Genomic DNA, 27018 nt, shown 5'->3' on the forward strand with positions numbered 1-27018 from the left:
GAAATGATTAAGGAAGCTTTGCTGTCTGAACACTGTTCATTTGATTTTTGCCACAATTAGTAGAAGTGTAATCTTTCCAATACTTCTGAAATGTATTCAGTTTGTTTTGTAAACCAGTGGGAGTAAATTTATACAAAAGAGTATAGCTGGCCTACATTATTAAATTGTTCTTTCTCGCAATCAAACGTGGTGGATAAGATTGAGTATAATATAAACTCTAGGGAAGATCCAATATATTAAAAAAATAACAGAGGGACTTCAACACAATCTACTTTTAGGTCATTTTCCAGTACAAACTTGTTGAGTATTTATTAGAAGAACCCAAAAGAACTCTTATCAAGCCTGGGAACTGCATTGAATCATCATTAATAACAGAAGAGGACGTATATATCAATATATTATCTTAGCCCAGAGTGTAGTGCAGTCGAAAGCAGAGGAAAGATTGATAAACGCTAAATGAACCCTAATTTTCATGTAAATAATATTTTTCTTTGTTAATGTTAAACAGTAGGATGTTATTAGTCTTCCTCCTGCTTGATTAGAAGGAATTGCAGTTGTAGATTCGCCCAGTCATTCAATGCCTCCAGGTTGATCTTAGCAAACTCTTTTCCAACACTATCTAGCAGGGCACAATGTTGATCATTTTGAGGCAACCTTCGATTCTCTTTCTTAGAGAATGGTAAAACTAATGAAACTTTCCATGAAGAAGGTATAGTTCTGAGAGTAATACAATATTTAATAAAATTAAAGAGAAAGCTTTCCCATTCAACAGGATCAGCTCTGAATGCAGAAATCTGAGCACCAAATGAACCTTCTGTTCTTCCCGTCTGGACCTTCTGCCATGGAGGCTGAAGTGTCCATAATACGCCTTTCAATGTAGCATTGTTGGTAAACCAATGCATAGCCAGGTCCTGCTCCATATCACGTGAGATAATGCAACATTTTAATTTTATATAGATCATCAAGTTAAGACTGAAAAGTTATTACCCAAAGTAAATACTGTATGTTATAGGTACCCAATCCAGTCTCAAAACTGATGTAAAGCCACAACTTTTGCATAGTAGCACATTCCCCTTTCCTATCACGTTATGACTATGATTCCATGCGTGTGCTGTTTTCCTACTTGCCTATTAATAGTAGTGAAAATATGATAACATTTGTTTTCGAGTCTGAGTGGCTCAACCGCTATGTTGAGTGTGTTTTATGTCTGATACCATTCAAATTAAATGTTAAAATGACTTAGTATTCTGACCAGCGGGATATATTTCCAGACGTGTTGTTGAATGAACAGCCACATTTCTTTGTGCATGTGCATCTCATTTTAAGACACAATGTGTATCTTGTATGTACTTATCATCTCTCAGTTAACCTTGTAAGTGAATGCTCACATTGGGGAAATGATGCAGATATTGATGGGGATATTGCAACTAGGACACTAACACAGGTACACTGAAGCAGTAAAAGGGACATATTTGGACATGAGGACACCATCAATTATATGGGAATAGTGACATTTCAACTCTGATATGGCGATATTGATAGTCCGGCACTGTGACTAACACTAATATGAGGATAGTGATACACTCACACTGGGATGTCAGGATACAAGGACACAGAGACACTGACACAGCCACTGAAAAGCTACATAAAGACACTATGAGAAGCTGGGTTGTTGATTGCTTGTGTGTGAGCCCTGCTCAGTCAACAGCCACAATCACTGGTAGGTTAAACCGCAAAAGTCATTAAATTAAATTGATAGCCTGGCACAAAAGGGGTCAGGCTTAACTTATGGCAATGTGCAAAAAATGTATGCAGTACACGAACAGTAATAAACTGAAAACACAACACGAGAAAACTCCCACACCAATTTAGAAAAACAGAGTTAATTTCAATAAAGTATTTGACACCAAAATGAGAAAAACCCAATTAGTAGAACCATAGTTATGTATTGTTAAAGTCTATGGTAAAAACTAGTACCTAAAGGATCAAAACACCAACACAGATATCTATCCATGCAAAACCAGGTCAAAGTGAAAAACTTGGCCAACCATGATGGAGAACAAATTGGATACAAAAAGTGTATTGAGCTGGTCAGCACTTACCTACGGACTGAAAAGAAATTTGAAGAAAAAAATCTCTGAGAAGGTAGAATTTCAGCGCAGCGAGGCAGCAGGAAGTGTCTGAGAAGCAGGCATCATTGTTGGGGAGTCGCTGGACAAAGTCGGGGTGAAGATTGCTACGATCAGACATAGGGCCTCATTTAGATCCTGGTTGAGTCAATACTCCATCACAAATGTGACATATAATCCCTCTGCCGTCTTACGATCCTCCTAGGATTTTATGGGATCGTCATACTGAGGACGGGTTATCCGTCACATTTGTGATGGACTAGCCCTCTCTGCCAGGATCTGTTTTTTTGGATGTCAATGATCTCCAAAGGGATAAAGCTGGGGGCTGTCGCCAACAAGAGTTTTGCAAGGCTGGATACCACTTTGGCAAAGTACGGCCTATCAGGATTTACTGCTTCGACGTGAGAATGTGGCAGAAGCTGCCACAAAGTCAAACTGACCCGCGATGCATCTTGGATGGATAGATGAGTTGGTTGGTTCCTGTCTCCTCTTGCCTCTTGGTTCTTAGAGCAGTTTTCAACCAAATATCTTTCCCATGTTTTGGATTTTGGTTATCTGGTCACTCTATTATCACCACCAAGGATCCAGAAGTAGAGGGGCACCACTTGGGGGTAAGTGGGTGGTTAGGACTCACTAAAGATGGGTCCTGGTAAGGGCTCAAGATTATTAGAGCCTTTCTGTCCATGAGGCTCTGATCAGGAGCCAAGCCAACTAGCCCTTGGAGTTACTATGGTAGTCGTGGGTTCAAGAGATGGAACAGGACTCTAGCAGCCGGGCAGAGCACTGAGGGTTCAAGGCAGGCTTCAGGCAGCAAGGCAGTCCTTCCAGGTACAACAACACAGTCTTCTGAAGTACACATCAGGCGACAGCAGTGGGCTGTCCTCTGAGACGGTTTCCCCAGGTCGAGAACGCGAACTGAAGAATGGGACTGATGGTCCTATTTTTATACCTGCTGCTTTCTTTGAAGTAGGATACATTTCTAGAGATTTCCCTTGAAGAGCTTGAAGTTTTCTGCCTCCCCTGCACTGGCTCCAAGCTGGCTATATGAACAATGCAGTGGTGTCAAGTCCTTTGTAGAAAGCCAGGGCACAGCCTATTCGGTTGCAAGTAGGGCAGTGCCCTGCTCTTCCCCTACCCATCCTGGAACGCCTAAGCCCTCTATTGTGTGGCTGCCTGTGAGGAATAAACAAAGTCCCACTGCCATATATACCCCCACATGTGGCCTAGGACAGGCTGCAGGCACTAAATAGCTAGGGCAGAAAAGTGCGGACTTTCTAAAAGTGGCATTTTCAAAATTGTAAATTAAACTCCAACTTTACTATTAAAGAGAATTTAACATTTCTATTTCTGAGACAGTGAACATAAAATGTTTAGCTGTTTTCAATCAAAGGTTAGAATTTATTAAATGTAATAAGGCAATCCAATGTTATCCTGTGGGAGAGGTAGGCCTCACAGTGGTGAAAAACAATGTTAGGAATTGTAACTAGCGGACATGTAAAACTAACAGTACATTTCCAAACTTTTACTTACAATGTACCCTACAGTATGGGCTTCCTGGGATCTACCTTAGGGGTGATGTATATGCAATAAAAAGGGAGTATAAGGCTTGGTAAGGGAGTTATTATTAGAGGTTGAATTGGCAATTTAAAACTGCAGACCTGGGACAAGTTTTACGGAGCAACTGAAGTGGGCGACACAATAAATGCTGCAGGCCGACTAGTAGCATTTAATTTACAGAACCTGGCTATACGGTAAACCACTTTACTAGGGACATATAAGTGAACCAAATATACTAATCAGGTGTAAGCCAATTTTACCATATTTTAGGGAGTGTGCACAAGCATATTGGGATTGGTTAGCAGTGGTAAAGTGTGCAGAATCCTAAGGCACAAAAAATGAATATAGCAAATAAGAAGGTGAAGGCAAAAACTGGAGGAAGATCACCCTAACACTGACGGGTCTAACAGTCACTGACATTGAGACAGTAATTCAGGCACACAAACATAAAGAGACAGACTGGGAGACCACAGTCCTTCACCATAAGAACAAGCAACTCTACAGTTTTAATTAAATGCCCTACTTTCGAAGCACTCAGCATCAAGAGGCAAATGCTGATCATCACTAATAATTTCTAACCTTCATTTGTGAGATAAAAAGGCAGCCCATCAGCTTCCACACAGTGGCCCACTTAGAAATGCCTTAAATACCACAGACCTCTGCTGTTTCCACTGTGAATTGACAGAACACATTACTCTTTTTAACCACTGATGACACCCACACACTTTCTGCTGTCGCAGTGGAGGGGGCTTTCGATCAAAATAGGCCTGCTGCATTGTGTGGATACCTGATACCAAGGCTGCCTAGTCTTGATTCCACCTAGTTCCTCTTTCTTCTACCACAATGCATTTCCTGCCTCTTTTCTTACTATTGCAGCATTTTTTTCATCCTTGTTTTCTCCCATGTCATTATTTTTCTATATTTATTTTTCTAAAAAAAATTCTCTTTCTGCCTGTCTCTCCTTTTTTCTGGTTCATAGTGTGATGATGGCAAATATGTCCAGGTCCCCGTAAAATGAGTGCCTTTGCAAATTACCTGCAACACTGGGTCCATGGCACTTGAACAATGGCTGGGTGGTTGCCTGGCTGGCATGAGTGGGCCTAACATCACACTCACTCCCATGAGCTGTGCCTATGCTACGCCAGCCCCAATGCCTATCTCATCTACCTCTCCTACTGACTGTACCATCAAGATTTGTCCTGCAGAAGATGTGTTTAGGACTGCCATAAAAAACATTCAGTTGTTTTCAATGGTTGTTGGAAAAAACTGCCTAGAAATGCTATAGTTGTACTATCCCAAAAGGTGTCTTAAGGAAGAACAGACAATGCCATACGTAAATGCATTTTTGCTCTATTTACTTTTTATCAATGTTAATGGATGTGCTTCTTCAACACAATTTGAACGCATATTCCCTGAAAAACCCCAGTGTTCCTGACTCATTGTTCTTCAAAAAGGTGCCATTTCCCCCTTATAGTTATAACGTTAAATTAATTGCAGAACTTTAAAAAATACTGAAAAGTATCTTGTGTTGTCTTAAATCTCTCCATTTTGCATCTTTTATAAAACGTTATTCTAGAGAAACCAAACCCCTGTCCAACACCGAGACCCGGAACCCTGTGCAGTTGTCCCTTGGGCCAAACCCTCCAAAACATCTAGCCCTGGCTATGAACCTGCTTTGTGTACGTAAAATCACCACCTATGAAGTTTGGCACCAATTCAGGATGTTTAACTATACAAATCCACAGCCTGAAGGGCTTATCGTAGAATTACAGTTTCAGTACAACATCTAAGTGACTGCAATGGGATCTAACCAGTGTCAACATAATGCAGAATTATTTGTTGGTGTGTCAGAGGGTTTTCTAATACCAAAACAAATGACTACTGTGCTAATCAGTTGAATTACAATTTATGACACATCTATGAATGCTACCTATCAGAAAACTTTCATTTGTCTGTTTCTGCTGATATAAGCTTTAGACAAAACCAAAATCAAGTCTAAAGGAAGCAAAGAATGGGGGAGATATGGTTGAATTTATTGTGTCCTGTCAGGAAGCGGCCCACTGCAGGTAGGCCTGCTAAGAGTGGACCTAGGTGGACTTTGAGAAAGCAGGAGTGCAATTCCATAGTCAAGTCTGTAGGGCATGAGTGCCTGGACAACAGATTTAAGGTCTTGTACTGGAATGAGTTTCCAGATTCCTCAAAGCAGACATAGCTGGAACCTGGCACTCTTAGCCTTGAAAGAAACATGGCTCTAGAGGTTAAGGAATCTTAGAGAGATTTGGCAATCTGAATGATGAAGGGAAAGGGGTGGCCATCAAAGTTCTGAAGTTACACCCAGCCATGGATTGAAGTGTTAACTTTTTTTGGCGAGAAGAGAAGTTATTCTGTTTTTGCTGGAATTAGTTAAAAGTGATTATTTGCTATCTAGACTTAGATTCTATTCAGGGAGTTGGTAGGGTGAGTGAAGTCTTTTGGGGTTAGTACCTTCAGATAGATTTGTGTGTCATCAGCACACAGGTGAAAGAAGATTTCTGAGCTCTTAAGGATCATAAAGAGGGGTTTGAATTAGAGGTTGAAAAGGTTTGGGGATAGAATCCAACTTTTTGCGGGCTGACTGGAATTGAGATGGCATTACCAAGTTTTTCTATTTGAGAGTGGTTTGTTAGGTATGAGATTAACCATTTAAGAACAAGATCGTTAGTACCTTTTCAAAGCTTCATGGTGGGTGACTCTGTCCGACTCAGCAGAGAGGTTGATCTTTTGGAAGTGTGCAAGAGGTGGTAAACCAGATCTCTCACAACGTCAAGATGGACTCCAGAAGTCATTAGCTTTTCATTTTTCACAAACAAACTAAAACTTTGGGAGTTTGATTTTGAAAAGTGAAGAATATCATAAAAACCTGATAAGCAGCTGTCATGTTTGACCATGACAGCAGTTCTGTAAATGTTAAGAGACATATGCAGTCTGGCAGACAACTCTAGATTTGGGGGATGCAATGTCCATCATGGTGATGGAGCAAATCGTTCCATCAGCCTGACGGACATTATTCTGTTCACCCAAATCTAAATCAGGCCCCAAATTTTTATCTCTAACATGCAAGTTAAAACGTTTAACCATCCACCCCCAAAATAGCAGTTCATGCCTTGAACGGGCAGTGAGTCTAATGCTAATCTTTCACACTTCTTATTGCCTGATAAATATTTGTATTCACTATTGTGTTTATCTTATTATATACTTATCATATATTGTATATCTTTTTTATCACTGATTGTAATAACTATGTTGATTTATCATGCAGATTCCACATAAGGTACTACCGGGAAGTGTTGGCAACTATCTTTGCCATAGAAGAAATTAACCAGAGTCCAGACTTACTATTGAATATTACATTGGGTTTTCGGATATTTGACTCCTGCATGTCTGAGGCCAGGGCCATCCAGGGAACATTGGAGCTGCTCTCTGGTAAGGCTGGACCAGTGCCTGGCTACAGCTGCCAGAACCACCCTCTACTTGCTGGTATCATTGGAGAAACGATGTCCTCACTAACCGTTCCTATGGCAATCATTATGGGAAGCTTCAAATACCCACAGGTACAAAGAAAACATTTAAATAAGGTTAATTGTGAAGACTAAAGATACAATCTGTTGATTTAAAAAAATCTTCATCACTTGACTAAAAAATAAATACCCCACCATTATAAGAAGTCTGAAAAATCTGTAGAGCAGTTGATTTCTCATCTGGTCATCTGGTAATAAGTAATGTCCCTGATCAAGTGCTGCACGGATATACCACAGAGCTGATCAGATCAATTTTGAGTAGCAAGATCACCATTTATATCAAAAGATGGTCACAAATGTGTGAAGGACACTGCAGGACTTTGCCTCCTGGTGATCCTTCATGGGTTTAGTTTGTAAAAGATCTAAGGCCAGATGTAAGTAGATTCTGAATCACAATTCAGGATGCAGGATGGTGTCCCTGACACCACCTGCGACTGGCAAAGGGGTCGCAAAGGCCCACCTCATTAATATTAATGAGGTAGGTTGCAATTTGCGACCCCCTTGAGACTCGGGGCACTCACAAGGATGGTGGCCTGCTGGAGACAGCAGACCTCCATGTCTGTGACTGCTTTTAAATAAAGCAGTTTTTTTTTTTTTAAAGCAGCCCGTTTTCCCTAAAGGAAAACAAGATGTATTACAAAACTAAAAAATGAAACGTTTTCGTTTCATTTTTTCAGAGAAGGCAGTGGTCCGTAGGACCGCTGCTTGCTCTGGAAAAATGTTTTTAATGCCATTTTGCGAATGGGTTAGCACCCTCTTGAAACGGGTGCTAACTGCAAGTGCTTTGGTTCGCGGTCACAAAGCAATCTGGCATTGCACTGCGACTCGCAATTAGGAAGGGGACTCCAGGTTACCGAATCGCAAAAGGGGTTTTGTGCATTGCCAAGTGCAGTTTTCACGTCGCAAACAGCAAAACTCGCTGTTTGCGACGTGCAAACTGTGAGCTACATCCCTGTTTTCTAATCAGCCCACTGTTGGTACTACCCAACATTTGGGGGTGTTGAATAACGAGGCTTTGCAGTTTTCTTTACTCCTTATGTCTCTTTCATCCACTTCTATACATTATTTGCCTATATCTCATTCCTTCAGCTTCTTTTGCATGCCTGTTTTCTATGTTTGTCACTGTTTTTTAGAACTTTCTCTTCTTTTTCTTTTTTTTTACTCCCTTTCTCCCTACCCCTCTTTTGTTGTCCTCTCTGTATACCTGCTTTGCAGCCTGGTTGTAAGCATCTGGGTTTGTGATTCAGTGATAGACAGGTAGTGTGGCATGAAGATCACTTACAAGTCAATCAATCAGTCAATCAAGGATTAGTAGAGCGCGGCTAATCACCCATAGGGTCTCAAGGCGCTGTTTGTGGGTGTGCTGCTCAGTTGAAGAGCCATGTCTTGAGGTCCTTCCTGAACTGCGAGGCAGTGGTTGAGGTATGCCAGTCCTATGTTGTGCAGTGCCTTGAAGGTGTGGATAAGGAGTTTGTATGTGATGCGCTTGTGGACTGGGAGCAAGTGTAAGTCTTAGAGGTGGGAGGAGATGTGGCTGTGTCGGGGTATGTCCAGGATGAGTCTGGCTGCTGCATTCTGGATTCTTTGTAGTCTTGAATGAAGTTTCTTGGTGATGTCGGCGTTGCCATAGTCCAGTTTGTTAGTGAAGAGTGCATGGTGACTGTCTTCCTTATGTCTGAGGGAATCCACTTGAAAATCTTCTGCAGGAGTCGAAGGGTGTGGAAGCATGACTAAGAAACAGTGTTGACTTGGCGGGTCATCGATAGAGAGGAATCCAGGATAATTCCCAGGTTGTGTGCGTGGTCTGTGGGGTGTTTCCCAGTGTGGTGGGCCATCAGGGATCATTCCACGTGGAAGGGGTGGAGCCGATAACGAGGATCTCTGTCTTGTCTGAGATGAGTTTGAGGCAGCTGGCTTCCATCCAAGCGGTGACTGCTCTCATCCCATTGTGGAAATTTCTCTTGGCCTTTGCAGAGTCCTTGGGCAGGGAGAGGATCAGTTTGATATTGTCGGCATAAGAGAATCATGTTTAGCCCGTGTTGATTAATGATCTTGGCAAGCGGGCCATGTAGATGTTGAAAAGTGTCAGGCTGAGTGAAGATCCTTGGGGCACTCCTCAGCATGTTTCTTTGGGTTCTGAGTTGAATGGCCGTAGTCTAACACTCTGTGTTCTTCCGGTGAGGAAGGACCTGATCAAATCTAGTGCTTTATCTCAGATGCCAGCGCTGTGTAGTCTGTAGCAGAGGGTGGAGTGGGAGACGGTGTCAAACACAGTGGAGAGGTCGAGGAGGATGTGTGCGGCTGGGCCTCTGTGGTCTAGTATGATGTGTGTGTCGTTGGTGGCTGACAGAAGTATGGTTTCAGTGCTGTGGTTGCTTTTGAATCCGGATTGGGATGGGTCTAGGATTTGGTGTGTCTCAAGAAATTCAATGAGTTGCTGTTTGACAGCCTTCTCCGTTACCTTGGCTGGGAAAGGGAGCAGAGAGATGAGTCTGTAGTTTTTCAGCTCCCTTAGGTTACCAGTAGGTTTCTTTACTAGCAGGTTGATCTCAGCGTGCTTCCAGTCTGATGGGAAGGTGGCTGTCTCGAAGGATCAGTTGATAGTTCAGAAGAGCTCCGGTGCGATGGTGGCGCTGGCCAGGTTGAAAATATGATGAAGGCAAGGGTCCGAAGGTGCTCCAGAGTGGATGGAGTTCATCAGTCTTTAGGTGTCCTTTTTGGTGATGGGGGTCCAGAGTTAAGGATCTGGTGAGGGGCTAGGTCTGTGGTGGTGAGCGATTTTGGTTCCTGAAGCCTCCATAAGTGTCCTAGATTTTTCGGTGAAAGAAGCTGGCGAGGTCGTTGCAGAGGTCTTGGGAAGAAGGGATGGATGAGGTGTCTGTGCCGGGGTTTGTGAACTCTTTGGCGACTGCGAAGCTGTTCTGAGTGCTGGTGTTGAGGCATGCTTGTATAGCGGCTTTTTGGGAGGCTCTGATGTTCTGGTGGTGTATGGTGACTGAATTATTTTAGGCTGTGCAGTCTTTGGTTGATTAGCTGATCCTCCATTTCTGTTCCAGTCGTCTGCAGGAGCGATTGGATTCCTGTAGTTCTGCCGTGAACTATTTAGGTGTTTTGCTCTGTTGATTTCCTGCTGGTTTCCTAAGAGGGGGCTACATTGTCAGTGCATTTAAAAAACCAGCGATGTATATTGTGTGTGGCTTAAATTGCATCCGCTGTGTCCGGTGGGAGAGACTGGTTGAGAGCGTTGGTGAGTTGTGTTTCTGTAACTTTGCCCCAGCATCTGGGAGGAGACAGGGACGTAGTGGTGTGCAGTGTTATTTGTGTAGGCAAAGTGGATACACTTGTGGTCTGTCCAATGAGGTTCAGAGGTGTGAGAGATGGTGATGTTGTCCTCAGTGGGAAGACGGGGTTTAGAACGTGCCCGGCTCTGTGGGTGGGTACGTTGACGAATTGTTTGAGACCAAGAGTCGTAAGGTTGTCCAGAAGGTTTGTAGTGTTGGAGTCATCGTGGGTATCAAGGTAGAAGCTGAGGTCACCGAGAAGGATGTAGTTGGAGGAAGTAAGCATTTGGGGGGCGACAAGGTTGGCGATGTCTTTGCAGAACTGGGGTCGGGGTCTGGGCGGCCTGTAAATGAGGGAGACATTTGGGTTGGTCTGAATCTGGAAGTGTAGGTGTTTGTGAGTTGACTGAGACTGCGACTCATTGGTGGTTGTCAGGCAGAGGTTGTTCTTGGAGACTACGGCAATGCCTCCTCTGTGCTTGAAGAATGAACGTATGTTGAGGAATATGCACATGAGGAGGTCGTCCGTTCTTGGTGTGGGCTCATGAGGTGGTCCTTGGAGGGTGCTGGAGCATCCACGGCATGAAAAAGGTCCATGAGTGTTCCTGGGGTCAGATAGGTGGCAGGCTGAGGATCCTCCAAAGTTAAGGGAGTATAGTGTGCTGGTGTCGAACTGGTGGATGGGGCGAGAACCAGGGACCATGGCGCTGGGAGCGGTCCAGGCGCGGATGGGCGCAGACAGGCTTGCCTTTCGCATGCCAGCAGCACGCCTGCTGCGGGCGTCCACAGTGCAGCCGCACAGTGACCACCATTAAGAAGGGTTAGAGGCCAGGGGATCCGGTCACCTGGGTGGTGGGAGGGCATGAAAAGCACTTTGCGGGGTATGGGGTGGGTCCGCAGGGGCAGCAGGGGTGCAGGGGAAAATGCGGGCCAGAGAAGGGAGAGAAAAGAGACAAGAGGGAGAAGAAAAGAATCAAGACAGACAAAGAACAAAGAAGTAAATGACAGAAGTAAAGGCAGAAATAAAAGGCAGGAGTAAAAAGAGACAGAAGATACTTACTTGTAGATGGCCATTACGCCATCAGGGAAGAGGCACATGCAGGAGCCCGCGGGTGGAGGTGGGCCTCGAACTGAGAGTGAAGCAGGCTCTCAGTTCACTCAAGGCAGAGGCAGCAACAACAACAACAGGTGAAGCTGCACAGGGGAGGGCAAAATATGCTGCTCCTTTGAATTTGTTTAGGCATACTTCTTTTTTGAGAGCAAAAAACACAGTATTCTGCCCTTTCAACTAGATCCAAAGGTTCTTCATTTACACAGGAAATGATCACACTGAATTTCAACCACTGGAAACATCATGTTTTGAAGTTGAGTTGAAGCCCTAACATTTTTACTAAGTTTCCCAGTTAGTGTCTGGTGAGTGTCAAGCAGTTCATTAGATGCCCAGTCAAATAAGTACCTCAGTAACAAACAAACTTGGGCCTGATTTCTGTACTGGCAGACAGCCCGTCATTCCACCAGGGTAACACAGTAAATTACTTAATTTACCTGGAGTAGGGACAACCTGCCATATTTATAAATGATCACCAAGTTGGCAGTCATTTGAAAAACATTGCCAGGACCCTCCATCATGGCAGGACATATCAATATATTTCGCTGTTTGGTGGAGGGCTTCATCAGCAGGACTGTGCCCTGCACCAGGTATCCTTTTTTATTTTCAAAAAGAAAATCCTGAAGCAGAATTTATTTTTTTAAATAAAAATTAAAATGCTCTCCTCGCCATGGGAGTCCTGTCCCATGGCGAGGGGAACATTTAGCCATTTTTACTGACCCTTACCACTAGGGTTTTCCTGGCAGTAATGGGCAGCGAAATCTGACTTCTTATTCTGTCCATCTAAATCAGGTGGGTGAAATTAGAGATTTGTGTCCAAAGGCCCTTACTCCACAGGGCCATCAGAGGGGTTTATTCACGGCAGAGAAGGATTAAACCTATGGCCCGTCCATATATAAATTTGGCAGGCGGTCCATTATCCTGGTGATATTTATACTCCATCGCTGTATACATACCGCCAAGATCGAACTCAGGTCCTATTACTAATCATTACCAAAATGCATGCCTCTAAATATTGTGTCACTTTAATGTGTCAAACTGAAAGTGCTATCCCATTTCCTAGCACCCCTGACCCCCTGACGTACTGCTGGCTAGCACTCACGACAAGTCACACAAGTTTACAGAATTATTTTTCCAGCATTCTCACAAGCCCAAGAACCCCAAACAACTCAATGATTAAATACTTCGATCAGTGTTGTCTTGCTAAGCTATCACACCATTTTCTGGTGAATTAAGACAGGCCCAGCTGTATCGCTGGTGGCGACTGGTGCAACAGTATTTTTCATTGAACGACCTCCTTCTCCTGAATCCCCCCACTACCACTCTCCAAAAACACACCTCATCTCTCCATGACCTCTCTCTGACATACATTTATTTTTTTTATAGTACTGCTCATGGTTCACCCACACTCGGATCTGTGACTTGCATGGCACACATTCTTTACAGCAGGCATGTTAACCCTTGCACTACCTTCGGATGAGCAAAACTGCAACTAGAGAAAAGTGCGATCTTTCACCGGTAGGAACATTATTCACCAGAGTTATCTTGCCATTTTTATTGTTGCCTGAAAACTACTGGATACACAAGGAAGTTCAAGTGCTTTTAAACCAAAAGTTATTTTTAAGGCACCCCCCCTGCCAAAGTCAGCTCTGTTTGCGGCTGCACCAGTTTCACTGCCCTAAAGCCGGCCCTGAATTACGATCCATGAGTACCTTTGTCTACTAGCTGATTAGGTTTTGGTTAGAGCACACTTAGGTGGTCATTACAACCCTGGCGGTCGGTGTTAAAGCGGCGGTAAGACCGCCAACAGGCCGGCGAAAAAAAATATGGAATTACGACCGTGGTGGAAACCGCCAACAAATAAAGCCACTTTAACACTCCGACCGCCACAGCGGTACAAACAAACAGCGCGGCGGTCACCGCCAACAGACAGCAGGAGACAATGTACCACCCAGAGTATCACAACCTACCAATCCGCCACCTTTTCCGGGGCGGATTCACCGTGAACAAAAACACGGCGGAAACAGGACTTCGAAGAGAAAACGCTCACCTCTGCACACACCACGAGGAACCAGGACTCCATGGAACCAGAGCTCCACATTTTACCAGCCATTATCTTCTTGCTCCTCTACCAGGAGCACGAATGCTGGCGGCGAAGACCACGGTGAGTACTGCACCTACGACACAGGGGAGGGAAAAAAACAGTGACACACACACACGCAACACGCAACACCCCCACCTCCACCCTCATCCATGACAACACACGCACTAATACCGCATGATAAATTACAGTTACGCCCCCCAACCACCCTGGAAGAATGCAAAGACAAAAGGAAATGAGGTGAACGATTGTAATATATTAAAATTCAGTAGTCCAATAATATACATACACTATTTACAAATATATACACCAAGAATATTAGTCCAAGGTATTCCACCCTTAAAGTCCGTGGACCACTGGGCCCAAACTGCATGGATGAGGCCCACACAAGATACCTGAACATGACGTAGAGAACACTGCAGGGGCATCAGATAGAAATAAAACAGGCACCTCAGGGGGAAGGTAAAGGGTGGGCACCTCAGCCGGTTGAGTGCACGACGCCAAATCCACAAGGGGGCCCCATGCCCACTGTTCAATCCTGGGGAGTGCAAAACCACAGTCTCACAAGTCTCTACAGTGGGTGGGTTGCCCACTGCTATATCCTGGGGAGTGCAAAGCCACAGTCTCTCAAGTCTCTACAGTGGGTGGTTTGCCCATTGTTCAATCCTCAGGAGTGCAAAGCCACAGTCTCTCAAGTCTCTACAGTGGGTGGTTTGCCCACTGTTCAATCTTGGGGAGTGCAAAGCCACAGTATCTCACGTCTCTACAGTGGGTGGTTTGCCCACTGTTCAATCCTGGGGAGTGCAAAGCCACAGTCTCACAAGTCTCTACAGTGGGTGGGTTGCCCACGGCTTTATCCTGGGGAGTGCAAAGCCACAGTCTCTCAAGTGGATAACAGTCTCCACTGGTTCTGTAGGGGGCTTGGTGCCCAGAGTGCTTCATCCTGCCAAGGACAGAGGTAGTGGATGTAAATCTCCACTGGTTCTGGAGGGGGCTTGGTGCCCAGAGTGCTTCATCCTGCCAAGGACAGAGGTAGTGGCAGACTTCGATACAGTATGCCACCGCACCCTACTAACTCATCTCCACGAAACCGGCATCCAAGACAAAGCCCTCAACTGGATCTCCTCTTTTCTCTCCGGCAGAACCCAGAGAGTCCGACTCTCACCCTTCCGCTCCAAAGCCACCAACCTCATCTGCGGCGTCCCCCAAGGCTCCTCACTAAGCCCAACGCTGTTCAACGTCTACATGGCCCCCCTCGCACAAGTGGCCCGCCAGCACAACCTCAGCATCCTCTCCTACGCCGACAACACCCAGCTCGTCCTCTCCCTGACAAAAGATCCTCTCACCGCCAAAGCCAACCTCCACGAGGGACTGAAATCCATCGCCGAGTGGATGAGCAACAGCCGCCTGAAACTTAACTCCGACAAAACGGAAGTCCTCATCCTCGGGCGCACCCCCTCAGCCTGGAACGACTTTTGGTGGCCCACCGCCCTGGGCCCCCCACCCACCCCAGCCAGCCACGCACGAAACCTCGGCTTCATCCTCGACTCCGCTCTCACCATGTCCAAACAGGTCAACGCAGTCTCCTCTTCCTGTTTTAACACCCTCCGCATGCTCTGCAGGATCTTCAAGTGGATTCCAACAGGAACCAGAAAGACGGTGACCCAAGCCCTCATCAGTAGCAGACTCGACTACGGCAACGCACTCTACACAGGCATCCCAACAAAAGACATCAAACGACTCCAACGCATCCAGAACGCATTCGCCCGCCTGATCCTCGACATACCCCGCCGATGTCACATCTCACCCCACCTGAAGGACCTCCACTGGCTCCCCGTGGACAAGAGGATCACCTTTAAACTCCTCACCCACGCACACAAGGCACTACACGACACCGGACCCACCTACCTGAACACCAGACTCAACTTCTACGTTCCCTCACGCCAACTACGCTCTGCCAACCTCGCCCTCGCCATCGTCCCCCGAATCCAGCGCAAGACTGTTGTAATGAGATTCCAAAAGCAAGGTGGAAAAAGGTTTTGTTTATTCTTAGTAAAGTTCCCAGCAACGGAGAGGCTGGTTGACAGGAGCAAGCATAGAGAAGCAACTGACTCGTAAATCAAACAATGCATTCCAAATAGAATACAAAGGAATGATCTCGTGCACAGACGCACGCACGAGGAAATAAAACAAAAGGAAATGAAACAAACGTGGATAAATATAACATTCCTATGAACTGTTTAAAACATGCCTACTTTACAAACTACTACATATCTCCTCTCTTCAATATTATAATAAAAATAATTAATAAATAAATAACTTAGCACAAAACAAAATCAGCATATTTTTTGGGTAGTACAGATACTCTTTTAGGAAGATCTACACTATCATTGTTTACTCTTTCATGGACATAATCTTTGACTTGTACATTATCCTGCTGATTGACATTTGGCACAATAGGCACAAAAGTGGAATCAATAATCTCAAAGTCCTCATTGCAATCAATAGGAGTCTCCTCATTACCCACAATACCAGGTGTCAACTGAGATCTTTCTGTGTTACTGTCACGTTCAAAATCTGAAAGAGAAAAGTATTGCGATTTATCCATACAAATGTTCTTCATCACCCCTGAGGACAAATCCATATATGAATTAGGATCATGTTTTTCAGTACTATTAGTGACTTTAGCAACTCTGCTTAGACTCCACCATGAATCATTATTCAACTTGACTGAGGTTTTTCCCACACATACAACCTTGAATGCTTTTGAAAACTTTGACTCACCCTTTCTCACTCGATAAGGAAGTTTGATCCTGACAAAATCCCCAATTTTCACCTTAGTATTATCAATATTATTTTTGTCTAATTCTCCCTTATTTTTCTTCTCAACTTTTCTTTTAGTCTCAAAATACATTTTTCTAAGGTCAATAATGGGTAATTTCTTTCTCAACCAAGAAGGGTATAAAGTGGTGCGTGGAACACGCCCTTTGAGCATGGAAAATGGTGAAAACCCAGTTGTCAAATTGGGGGACGAATGATATGCCCAAATCTTTTCTTCAACAAATTCTTTAACATTAAACCTATTGATTATGGCCGATTGTACAGCCTCCACAATAACCCTATTAAATCTTTCCACAAGGCCATTCATATTTGGAGCATAAAGCGAAGTTTTTAAATGCAAAATATTATTGACTTTCATGAATTCCTGAAACTTAAAGGATGTGAACTGTTTACCATTGTCGGTGACAATGCTAGATAGTAACCCCTCCTTAAAAAAACATTCTTTTAAAAATCTTATAACACTGTCAGTGGTGGGTTGGACAATCCATTTGACCTCTGCCCATTTAGAAAAGTAATCAATAAGTACAATGATATACATCTTGCACTTAGCTAGATTATCATATGGTCCCAAAATATCCAATGCTACTTTGTTCCATGGTCTTGATGGAAACTCAGATTTAACAGGTACACATTTACTGGTGACAAGAGTCTTATCAGAATTAGAGCAAATGACACATTGTTTGACAAATCCTGAAATTTGCCTATCCATATAAGGCCACCAAAACATTTCTCTTATTTTATTTTTAGTTAAGGTTTCCCCTAAGTGTCCTGCGTGAGCTAACTTAATAATATTGGGGCGAAGCGCCTTAGGGGGAATCACACAATCATCTTTAAAGATTAAATCCCCTGATACTGAAATTGAATTTCTGACCTTCCAACATATCTGCATAGATGGTGACAACACCTTTTCACGAGGCCATTCTGTGTTACAAAATTTTTGAATGTTTTGTAATTCTTCATCCTCACTACAACTCTTACACCAGGCATCCTTGGAAAACACATCCTTACATAGGGGTAAAATATCATCTATAGTAGCAACCACACATTCTTCTAATGTCTCAGGAAACAATTTAACAGAATTGTCAGGTAATCTGGATAGACAGTCAGCCACACAATTGAGAATTCCTTGAATATGTACTGCTCTGAAATTATACTCATATATTTTTGATAAAATCCTGACTAGACGAGAAGATGCTCTACCAGTACCGTTACTGTTTAGCAATCCTAATAAGGGTTTGTGATCTGTTTTAATGGTAAGTTCTCTGCCCCACAAATAAGTTTTAAAATGTTCCACTGCCCATGTGCATGCTAAAGCTTCTCTCTCAATAGTTGAATACTTAGATTCAGAAACTGAAAGAGGTCTTGAAGCGAAAGCCACAGTATTTTCTGTGACATGATTTTTCTGAGTAAGTATTGCCCCTAACCCTTCAGAGCTGGCATCAACGTAAACAGCACAACATACATTTTGATTGAACTGAGACAATGGTGCCGCCTCAATAATGCTTTTTTTAAGTTTATCATACGCCTCCTGATGTTCACTCAACCATGTAATTTTACTCCTTTCTTAAGTAAATTTCTTAAAGGTAACGCTATTTGGGAAAAATGAAACACAAACCGAGAGTAAAATTCACACAAGCCCAGGTAAGATCTTAATTGATCTTTATCAGAGGGTATAGCCATCTCTTTTATAGCTTGTAACAAACAAGCTTTAGGAGCTATACCCTTCGAAGATATGGTGTGTCCTAAATACTCTACCTCCTGCGTTAAAAATTTACATTTTTCCATTTGTAGTGTCATCCCTTTTTCTTGTAAAACTGACAGTACTTTTGACAATCTCATATTATGAGAATCAATGGTATCAGCAAATTTAGGATGTCGTCTTGAAAAGCCATAACTCCATCCATGTTTGTAAATAGCCTATGCATAAGCTTTTGGAATACGGATGCAGCGGATGCCAACCCAAACGGCATGCGGGTATATCTGAAAGCCCCTTCTGGAGTTATAAATGTAGTTAAATGTCTGCATTCCTCATCAAGAGTAATCTGATGATATGCTGATTTGAGATCAAGAGATGTAAAGAATTTTGCTCCACCCAAAAGTGCAAAAAGTTCTTGAATCTTTGGTAGAGGATGGCAATCAACAATAATTTGTTTATTTAATGATCTCAAATCTGCACATAATCTCAAAGACCCACTCTTTTTTTTAACTAAAACTATGGGAAAAACCCATTCAGAGGAGTCTACTGGTTCATTGACACCATCCTTAAGTAATTGATCAAGCAAAATACTAAGTTCTTTCCTGACACTAAGTGGAACATCTCTCAACTTGTGTCTGACTGGTAATGCTCCCACTTTCAGTTTAATGTTATGTGTGAATCCTTTAACAGTACCCAATTCTTTTCTAAAGACATTTTTGTACTCTGAAATAATCACTTCAATACCTTGCTGTATGGTCATGCAATACACCGGAACATCAGCAGATGGATCCAAAACCATTCCAAGATTACCTTGATGTCTCCATCCCAAAACATGCTGTCCTTTATCAACTACATAAATTTTACCTAAAATATTGTGATCATGACAAGAAATAGAAGCTACAAAGTAACCTAAAATATTAATTATTGTCTGACTGTAACCATAAGCCTTAATGTCATTGCTCTCCAACTTCCGTCCAGACCAGTTTTTGTTGAAAAATGCCTCAGATATGATAGAAAAAGGTGATCCAGAATCCACTAGCATTATAGTTGAGAATCCATCAATGATAACTTTGCACTTTGGAGGACGATATATCTGTTTGTCAATATCAGTGTTAAAAATATTATGTTGCTTAGACTTATCTTCTGTAATCATCAAGACTACGCTTTCAACATCTTGGATACAATGTTCAGTCTCTAATTGTTTTCCAACAATCGAATTGACATTCCTTTGAGATCTGCAAACTGTCGAAAAATGTCCAGTTTTACCACATTTGAAACACTCTTTAAATAAGGCAGGACAGGTTGATTTGTTGGTATGCAAATTTGATCCACATCGCATACATTTTAATTTGTTTAGATTATTTTTGTTGTACCCTTTGCTGTACTTATTTTTGTTGACATTGCTTATGGCAGCTACTTCAAGATGATTATCTTTGTCATCATTTAATGTCTTACACGATCGTATTGACCTTTCAATACCTTTAACAACTTCTATTACTTCTTTGAGTGATGGATTTTTGTGTCTCAGAAGTTGTTCTTGAATTTTTTTGTTATAACAGTGCATAATAACTTGATCCCGAATATATTGATCAGTAATGACACCAAAATCACAAGTTGAAGCCAAAATGCGAAGAGCAGCCACATATCCTTCAACAGGTTCTGTGGAAAATTGGTGCCGTGAATAAAAGTTAAAACGTTCTGTAACTACATTTGGTTCAACTGTGAAATGTAATTGTAATCTGTCCAAAGCTTCAGAAAAAACATCATAATCATTTATATCAGTTCCTTCAGGTGGTTTATGTGGAGGTAAATGATCAAATATTTCCTGAGCTTCTGTGCCAATAACGTTTAATAGAAGCCCTTTTTTTCTAGTCGCAGAAAACGAATTTCCATCAATGGCAATCATAAAATTATTAAATAAACCATGCCATTTGCTCCACTTCATGGGTACATCCCCTGGATTTTGTTGTAGTGGCGGAGGTGGATTACAACACTGTTGCATTGTTAAATACAAATAAATGTATATAACTATATATATATATATATATATTTAAATAATCAAATCAGAAACAAAACAAAAAAAAAATAGGAGCTGGTACTCAGTTTTTGACAGATTAATAATGAAATTAGGTTGCTGGCATGTTGAGCAAAACAAAACTCAAGTCAGGTTATGTGTGACTAATTTGAAGAATACAATGAAAAGAAAACAAAATGGGGTCACATAAGTTAAGTTCCAGCTGAAGACTGGCTGTTAAATAGGTGCTGCCAGGGCTCCGAATTTGAAATGTAAACAGTAGCTTAGAAAGAAAGCTACAAGTGGAGAACAGCCTTAATTGCTGACCCAGGCTGAGCAAGTCAATAAATCAGGGAGATAGCTGAAGATAACAAACATCCATTTCCTACCGACTGACGAAGAGAAGCCAAAGTCCCGTAGTTGTAGTGAAAAAAGTAACTCGTAATTTTTCTCCGATGTGACAGGCACTGCTGGGAACACTCGTCGCCAAAATGTTGTAATGAGATTCCAAAAGCAAGGTGGAAAAAGGTTTTGTTTATTCTTAGTAAAGTTCCCAGCAACGGAGAGGCTGGTTGACAGGAGCAAGCATAGAGAAGCAACTGACTCGTAAATCAAACAATGCATTCCAAATAGAATACAAAGGAATGATCTCGTGCACAGACGCACGCACAAGGAAATAAAACAAAAGGAAATGAAACAAACGTGGATAAATATAACATTCCTATGAACTGTTTAAATCATGCCTACTTTACAAACTACTACAAAGACCTCTGGCGGCAGATCCTTCTCCTACCTCGCCGCCAAGACTTGGAATTCACTCCCGACCTCACTACGCCAGACCCAGGACCTCCTCACCTTCAGGACACTCCTCAAGACACGGCTCTTCGAATGATAGCAGCTACCCCCTCCACTCCCCCCCCCCCAGCGCCTCGAAACCCTAACGGGTACATAGAGCGCTTTATAAATTTAATGATTGATTGATTGATTGATTAAATCGCCACTGGTTCTGGAGGAGGCTTGGTGCTCAGAGTGCCTCATCCTGTTCGTGGCGGCCTCAGTAGCGTCAGTGCTTTTGGCACTCATGGGCCTGAGGTGCTCGTGGCGGCAGTGTCTTTGGCAGCGGTGCTTGTGGCGGCGGTGTCCTTGGCAGTGGTGCTTGAGGCAGCGGTGTCCTTGCCAGCGGTGCTTGTGGCGGTGGTGTCCTTGGCAGCTGTGATTGTGGCGGTGGTGTCCTTGGCAGCGCTTCAGCTGCTGGCGGTCCTGTCTGGGGCAGCGGGGCTGCTGGCGGTCGCCTCCTGGGCAGCGGGGCTGCTGCTGGCGGTCCTGTCTGCGGCAGCAGGGCTGCTGGCGGTCGCCTCCTGGGCAGCGGGGCCGCTGCTGGCGGTCCTGTCTGGGGCAGCGGGGCTGCTGGCGGTCATCTCCTGGGCAGCGGGGCTGCTGCTGGCGGTCCTGTCTGGGCCAGTGGGGCTGCTGCTGGCGGTCGCCTCCTGGGCAGTGGGGCTGCTGCTGGCGGTCCTGTCTGGGCCAGCGGGGCTGCTGGCGGTCGCCTCTTGGGCAGCGGGGCTGATGGTGGTCTTCTCCGCCGTGCTGATCTTCCCAGACTTGGCGGTTTTCTTGTGCCCCTTCCCCACCTTAGAAGGTGTCGCAGCTGACTCCACACTCCCACCTGTACCGTTGGGAGCGGCTTTGGTGGATGTTGTCTTCCCCCTCTCCCGCCGGGCACTGGCCAACTTTTGATGCTTGACAGGTTGGGGACTGTCCGTGCTGTGGCTCCTTGCCACACTGGCTGCCCTGCTGCCTGGTGCACTCCAGAATCTGGTTACTACTGGCACCACTGGTCCTGCCGATTTTGTGGCTGAGGTGCTAGGTTGGGACCTGGAGAGTTGGGCCCTAGGAGACTGACGGGGTCGGGGAGGTGAGGGAAAGAGGTCAAGTGTGGACAGGAAAAGTTTCTTAGGAACACTGGGACGAGTGGCTAGAGGTGGTTTGGGAGTGGAGGAAGAGGTTGTGGTTGTAGGAGGTGCACGTTTGGTGACTTTGGGTGAAGGTGCATGCACTGGAGGCTGTTGTGAGGTGGATGGATGTTGGGTGGGTGTGTGCCTGCGTTTGTGTACCTTGGGAGGTGGTGACACAGACACACTGGGAGAGGACACAGGGGATGTGTGAATGGTAGTGGGGTTGGTGACTGCACATGAGCGGGGTGTGGTGGTGGGTGTGCTGGTGATGGAAGTAGTGGCTGTAGATGTAGTGCATGCAAGTGTGAGTGGAGACGAGACTGGTTTGGAGAAGGGAGACGAGGAGGAGGGGGACACAGTGGAGGCAGTGGATGTTGCTATGTCTGCATGTGTGTGATGCTTGCGTGAGTGCCTGTGGGATGTGTGATGCTTATGTTTTCCTGAGCTTCCTTTGTGTGTTGAGGTGTGTACATGCTGGTCTGATGGTGTGCTTGGGGTAGGCAGAGGTACAGGGGATTGGGTCTGGGTGGAGGAAGTTGGAGGGGGGAGGCTAGAGACAGGGACAATGGCTGCCATCAGTGCTGAGGCCAGAGTCTGAAAAGCTTGCTGAAGGGCTGCCTGACCAGATTGAATGCCCTCGAGGAATTCATTGGTTTGTTGCAACTGCCTCTCTACACCCTGGATGGCATTCAAAATGGTAGACTGCCCAACAGTGAGGGACCTGAGGAGGTCAATGGCCTCCTCACTGAGGGCAGCATGGGTGAGTGGGGCAGGGGCTGAGGTGCCTGGGGCAAAGGAGATGCCCACCCTCCTGGGTGTGCGGGCACAGGGCAAAGGCTGAGGGGCTGCTGGGAGGGCGGTGCTGGAGGGTGGGTGGCGGCTGTACCTGTAGATGTGGGGGGCACAGATGGGGCCGCCACCACAAGGAAGCTCCCATCAGAGGACGAGTTAGTATCACTGGTGTCAGCTCCTGTCCCCGCCGTGGAGCTCCCCTCGCTCTCATCCCCCACTGGTGAAATCAGACTCCGTAGTGTCGCCCTCCAGGACCATGTGGGATGCAGCTCCCTCCTGCACCGGTGCCACTGCTCCTCTGCCTGATCATGCTAATGCACACATGTACAGGGAGACCACAAAAAGGGGGGGGGGAGACAGAAGAAAGACATGTTGAGTGCCTGCATTACCGCTACTGTTGGCGGACACGACAGACACAGAAGCCCCCTGCACTATGCCGCGCACTTGGGGTCCACTATTTAATGCCTGGAACATGGCCTACAAGGCTATGGCCGATATCTGCACACATGGATGTCACAGGAGCCTGACTAGGTGTAGTTGGCACTGTACCCAGGTGGGGTGGGGTGCCACAGGGTCTGCCTGAAAAAGGGGACTTAACTAGCGCACTCGCCCTGGCCTAGAGAAATCCACAGCCTACCTCCCCCACACAGACACCTCCACTGTGCGCTGAATCAGCAGAATGAGAGTGTACTCACCCCCTTGTCGCTTCTGTGATGCCCCCAAGTGCCCATCCAACTCCGGGTACAACACCCCCAGGATCCTGAACATCAGGGGGTCATGGTGCGACGGGCACCCCTCCCACGTTTGGAGGCCATCCCCAGCTGGGCCTCTGCCGTCGTCTTGCTCCAGCGGCGAATGTCCTCCCATCTTTTCCAGCAGTGGGTGCTCCGTCTGTGATAGACCCCCAGGGTCCGGACGTCCTTGGCGATGGCACGCCAAATATCCTTCTGGTGGCCGCTGACCTACATGAATTGTACAGGGGAAAAAGAGAAGTTATTACCAACTGCACCGTCACAGTCATTGGCCAGCCTCCCTATCCTTGTCATGTGGCACATGCACTCACCGTCGTTTCATGCACGCATCATTCTCCCCCCCCCTATCTTTCATCCCCACCACTCCACACAGGCATTGCCCATACAGCATGCTCACAGTGTACTTATCTGTTTGTCTGGAGGACCGTAGAGTAGCGTGTACTGGGGGAGGACCCCATCCACGAGTTTCTCCAACTCCTCCGTGCTGAAGGCAGGGGCCCTTTCCCCAGACGCACGAGCCATTGTCTCTTCCAGAATGAGGTCACAGCAGCACTTGCAGTGTAGGTCCTCTCCTGTCGAAGATCAGGTATCGAGTGAGTGAACAGATAGAAAATGGTGGTCACGTCCGCGGCGGTGCGTATCGTCACCGCCGGCGTACATGGTCATTGGCTCCTAGGACCCATAGGGTCCAATGTTAACCAATGCAGAATTGCGCCGCGGTCTTCGACCGCCTACCGCATGTGAGAAAGTAGCCTCTTTCTACCCTTGTAACCCCCAATTTTGGCCTGTTTGTTAGTGTATGTCAGGGTGTTTTCACTGTCTCACTGGGATCCTGCTAGCCAGGGCCCAGTGCTCATAGTGAAAACCCCATGTTTTCAGCATGTTTGTTATGTGTCACTGGGACCCTGCTATTCAGGACCCCAGTGCTCATAAGTTTGTGGCCTATATGTATGTGTTCCCTGTGTGGTGCCTAACTGTCTCACTGAGGCTCTGCTAACCAGAACCTCAGTGGTTATGCTCTCTCATTTCTTTCAAATTGTCACTAACAGGCTAGTGACCAATTTTACCAATTTACATTGGCTTACTGGAACACCCTTATAATTCCCTAGTATATGGTACTGAGGTACACAGGGTATTGGGGTTCCAGGAGATCCCTATGGGCTGCAGCATTTCTTTTGCCACCCATATGGAGCTCTGACAATTCTTACACAGGCCTGCCACTGCAGCCTGAGTGAAATAACGTCCACGTTATTCCACAGCCATTTTATACTGCACTTAAGTAACTTATAAGTCACCTATATGTCTAACCTTTACATGGTAAAGGTTAGGTGCAAAGTTACTTAGTGTGAGGGCACCCTGGCACTAGCCAAGGTGCCCCCACATTGTTCAGGGACAATTCCCCGGACTTTGTGAGTGCGGGGACACCATTACACGCGTGCACTACATATAGGTCACTACCTATATGTAGCTTCACAATGGTAACTCCGAATATGGCCATGTAACATGTCTATGATCATGGAATTGCCCCCTCTATGCCATCCTTGCATAGTTGGCACAATCCCATGATCCCAGTGGTCTGTAGCACAGACCCTGGTACTGCCAAACTGCCTTTCCTGGGATTTCACTGCAGCTGCTGCTGCTGCCAACCCCTCAGACAGGTTTCTGCCCCCCTGGGGTCAAGCCAGGCTTGTCCCAGGATGGCAGAACAAAGGACTTCCTCTGAGAGAGGGTGTTACACCCTCTCCCTTTGGAAAATGGTGTGAAGGCAGGGGAGGAGTAGCCTCCCCCAGCCTCTGGAAATGCTTTCATGGGCACAGATGTGCCCAATTCTGCATAAGCCAGTCTACACCGGTTCAGGGGACCCCTTAGCCCTGCTCTGGCGCAAAACTGGACAAAGGAAAGGGGAGTGACCACTCCCCTGACCTGCACCTCCCCTGGGAGGTGTCCAGAGCTCCTCCAGTGTGCTCCAGACCTCTGCCATCTTGGAAACAGAGGTGCTGCTGGCACACTGGACTGCTCTGAGTGGCCAGTGCCACCAGGTGACGTCAGAGACTCCTTCTGATAGGCTCCTTCAGGTGTTAGTAGCCTATCCTCTCTCCTAAGTAGCCAAACCCTCTTTTCTGGCTATTTAGGGTCTCTGTCTCTGGGGAATCTTTAGATAACGAATGCAAGAGCTCATCAGAGTTCCTCTGCATCTCTCTCTTCACCTTCTGCCAAGGAATCGACTGCTGACCGCGCTGGAAGCCTGCAAAACTGCAACATAGTAGCAAAGATGACTACTGCAACTCTGTAACGCTGATCCTGCCGCCTTCTCGACTGTTTTCCTGGTGGTGCATGCTGTGGGGGTAGTCTGCCTCCTCTCTGCACTAGAAGCTCTGAAGAAATCTCCCGTGGGTCAACGGAATCTTCCCCCTGCTACCGCAGGCACCAAAAAGCTGCATTACCATTCCCTTGGGTCTCCTCTCAGCACGACGAGCGAGGTCCCTTGAATCCAGCAACTCTGTCCAAGTGACTCCCACAGTCCAGTGACTCTTCAGTCCAAGTTTGGTGGACGTAAGTCCTTGCCTCCCCACGCCAGTTTGCATTGTTGGAAACCGTGACTTTTGCAACTACTCCGGCTTCCGTGCACTTCTGGCGGAAATCCTTTGTGCACAGCCAAGCCTTGGTCCACGGTACTCTAACCTGCATTGCACGACTCTCTAAGTTGGTCTCCTGCGACGTGGGACTCCTTTGTGCAACTTCGGCAAGCACCGTTTCATGCATCCTTGTAGTGCCTGTTTCTGGCACTTCTCCGGGTGCTACCTGCTGATGAGAGGACTCCTTGTCTTGCTCGACGTCCCCTCTCTCTCCTGGTCCAATTTGCGACCTCCTGGTCCCTCCTGGGCCGCAGCAGTGTCCAAAAACGCTAACCGCACGATTTGCAGCTAGCAAGGCTTGTTGGCGTTCTTTCGGCGGGAAAACACTTCTGTACAACTTTCCACGGCAAGAGGGATCCGTCCACCAAAGGGGAAGTCTCTAGCCCTTTTTATTCCTGCAGAAACCGCAGCTTCTTCTGTCCAGTAGAAGCTTCTTTGCACCCACAGCTGGCATTTCCTGGGCATCTGCCCATCTCCGACTTGCTTGTGACTTTTGGACTTGGTCCCCTTGTTCCACAGGTACCCTAGATTGGAAAACCACAGTTGTTGCATTGTTGGTTTGTGTTTTTCCTGCATTATTCCTTTATCACGACTTCTTT

The 27018-nt window shown here is 45.6% G+C and overlaps 1 protein-coding gene across 1 annotated transcript in view; it reads left to right on the forward strand.

Annotated features, from left to right (window-relative positions):
* Positions 1-27018, forward strand: part of LOC138249291 (extracellular calcium-sensing receptor-like) — a 137887-nt gene that overhangs the window by 63331 nt on the left and 47538 nt on the right. Inside the window, exon 3 of the mRNA XM_069203247.1 lies at positions 6985-7276. Coding sequence (XP_069059348.1) covers positions 6985-7276 — 292 coding nt within the window. The remainder of the gene's footprint in view (positions 1-6984; positions 7277-27018) is intronic.

This window comes from Pleurodeles waltl, chromosome 8, assembly GCF_031143425.1.
Source record: "Pleurodeles waltl isolate 20211129_DDA chromosome 8, aPleWal1.hap1.20221129, whole genome shotgun sequence".
NCBI lineage: Eukaryota > Metazoa > Chordata > Amphibia > Caudata > Salamandridae > Pleurodeles > Pleurodeles waltl.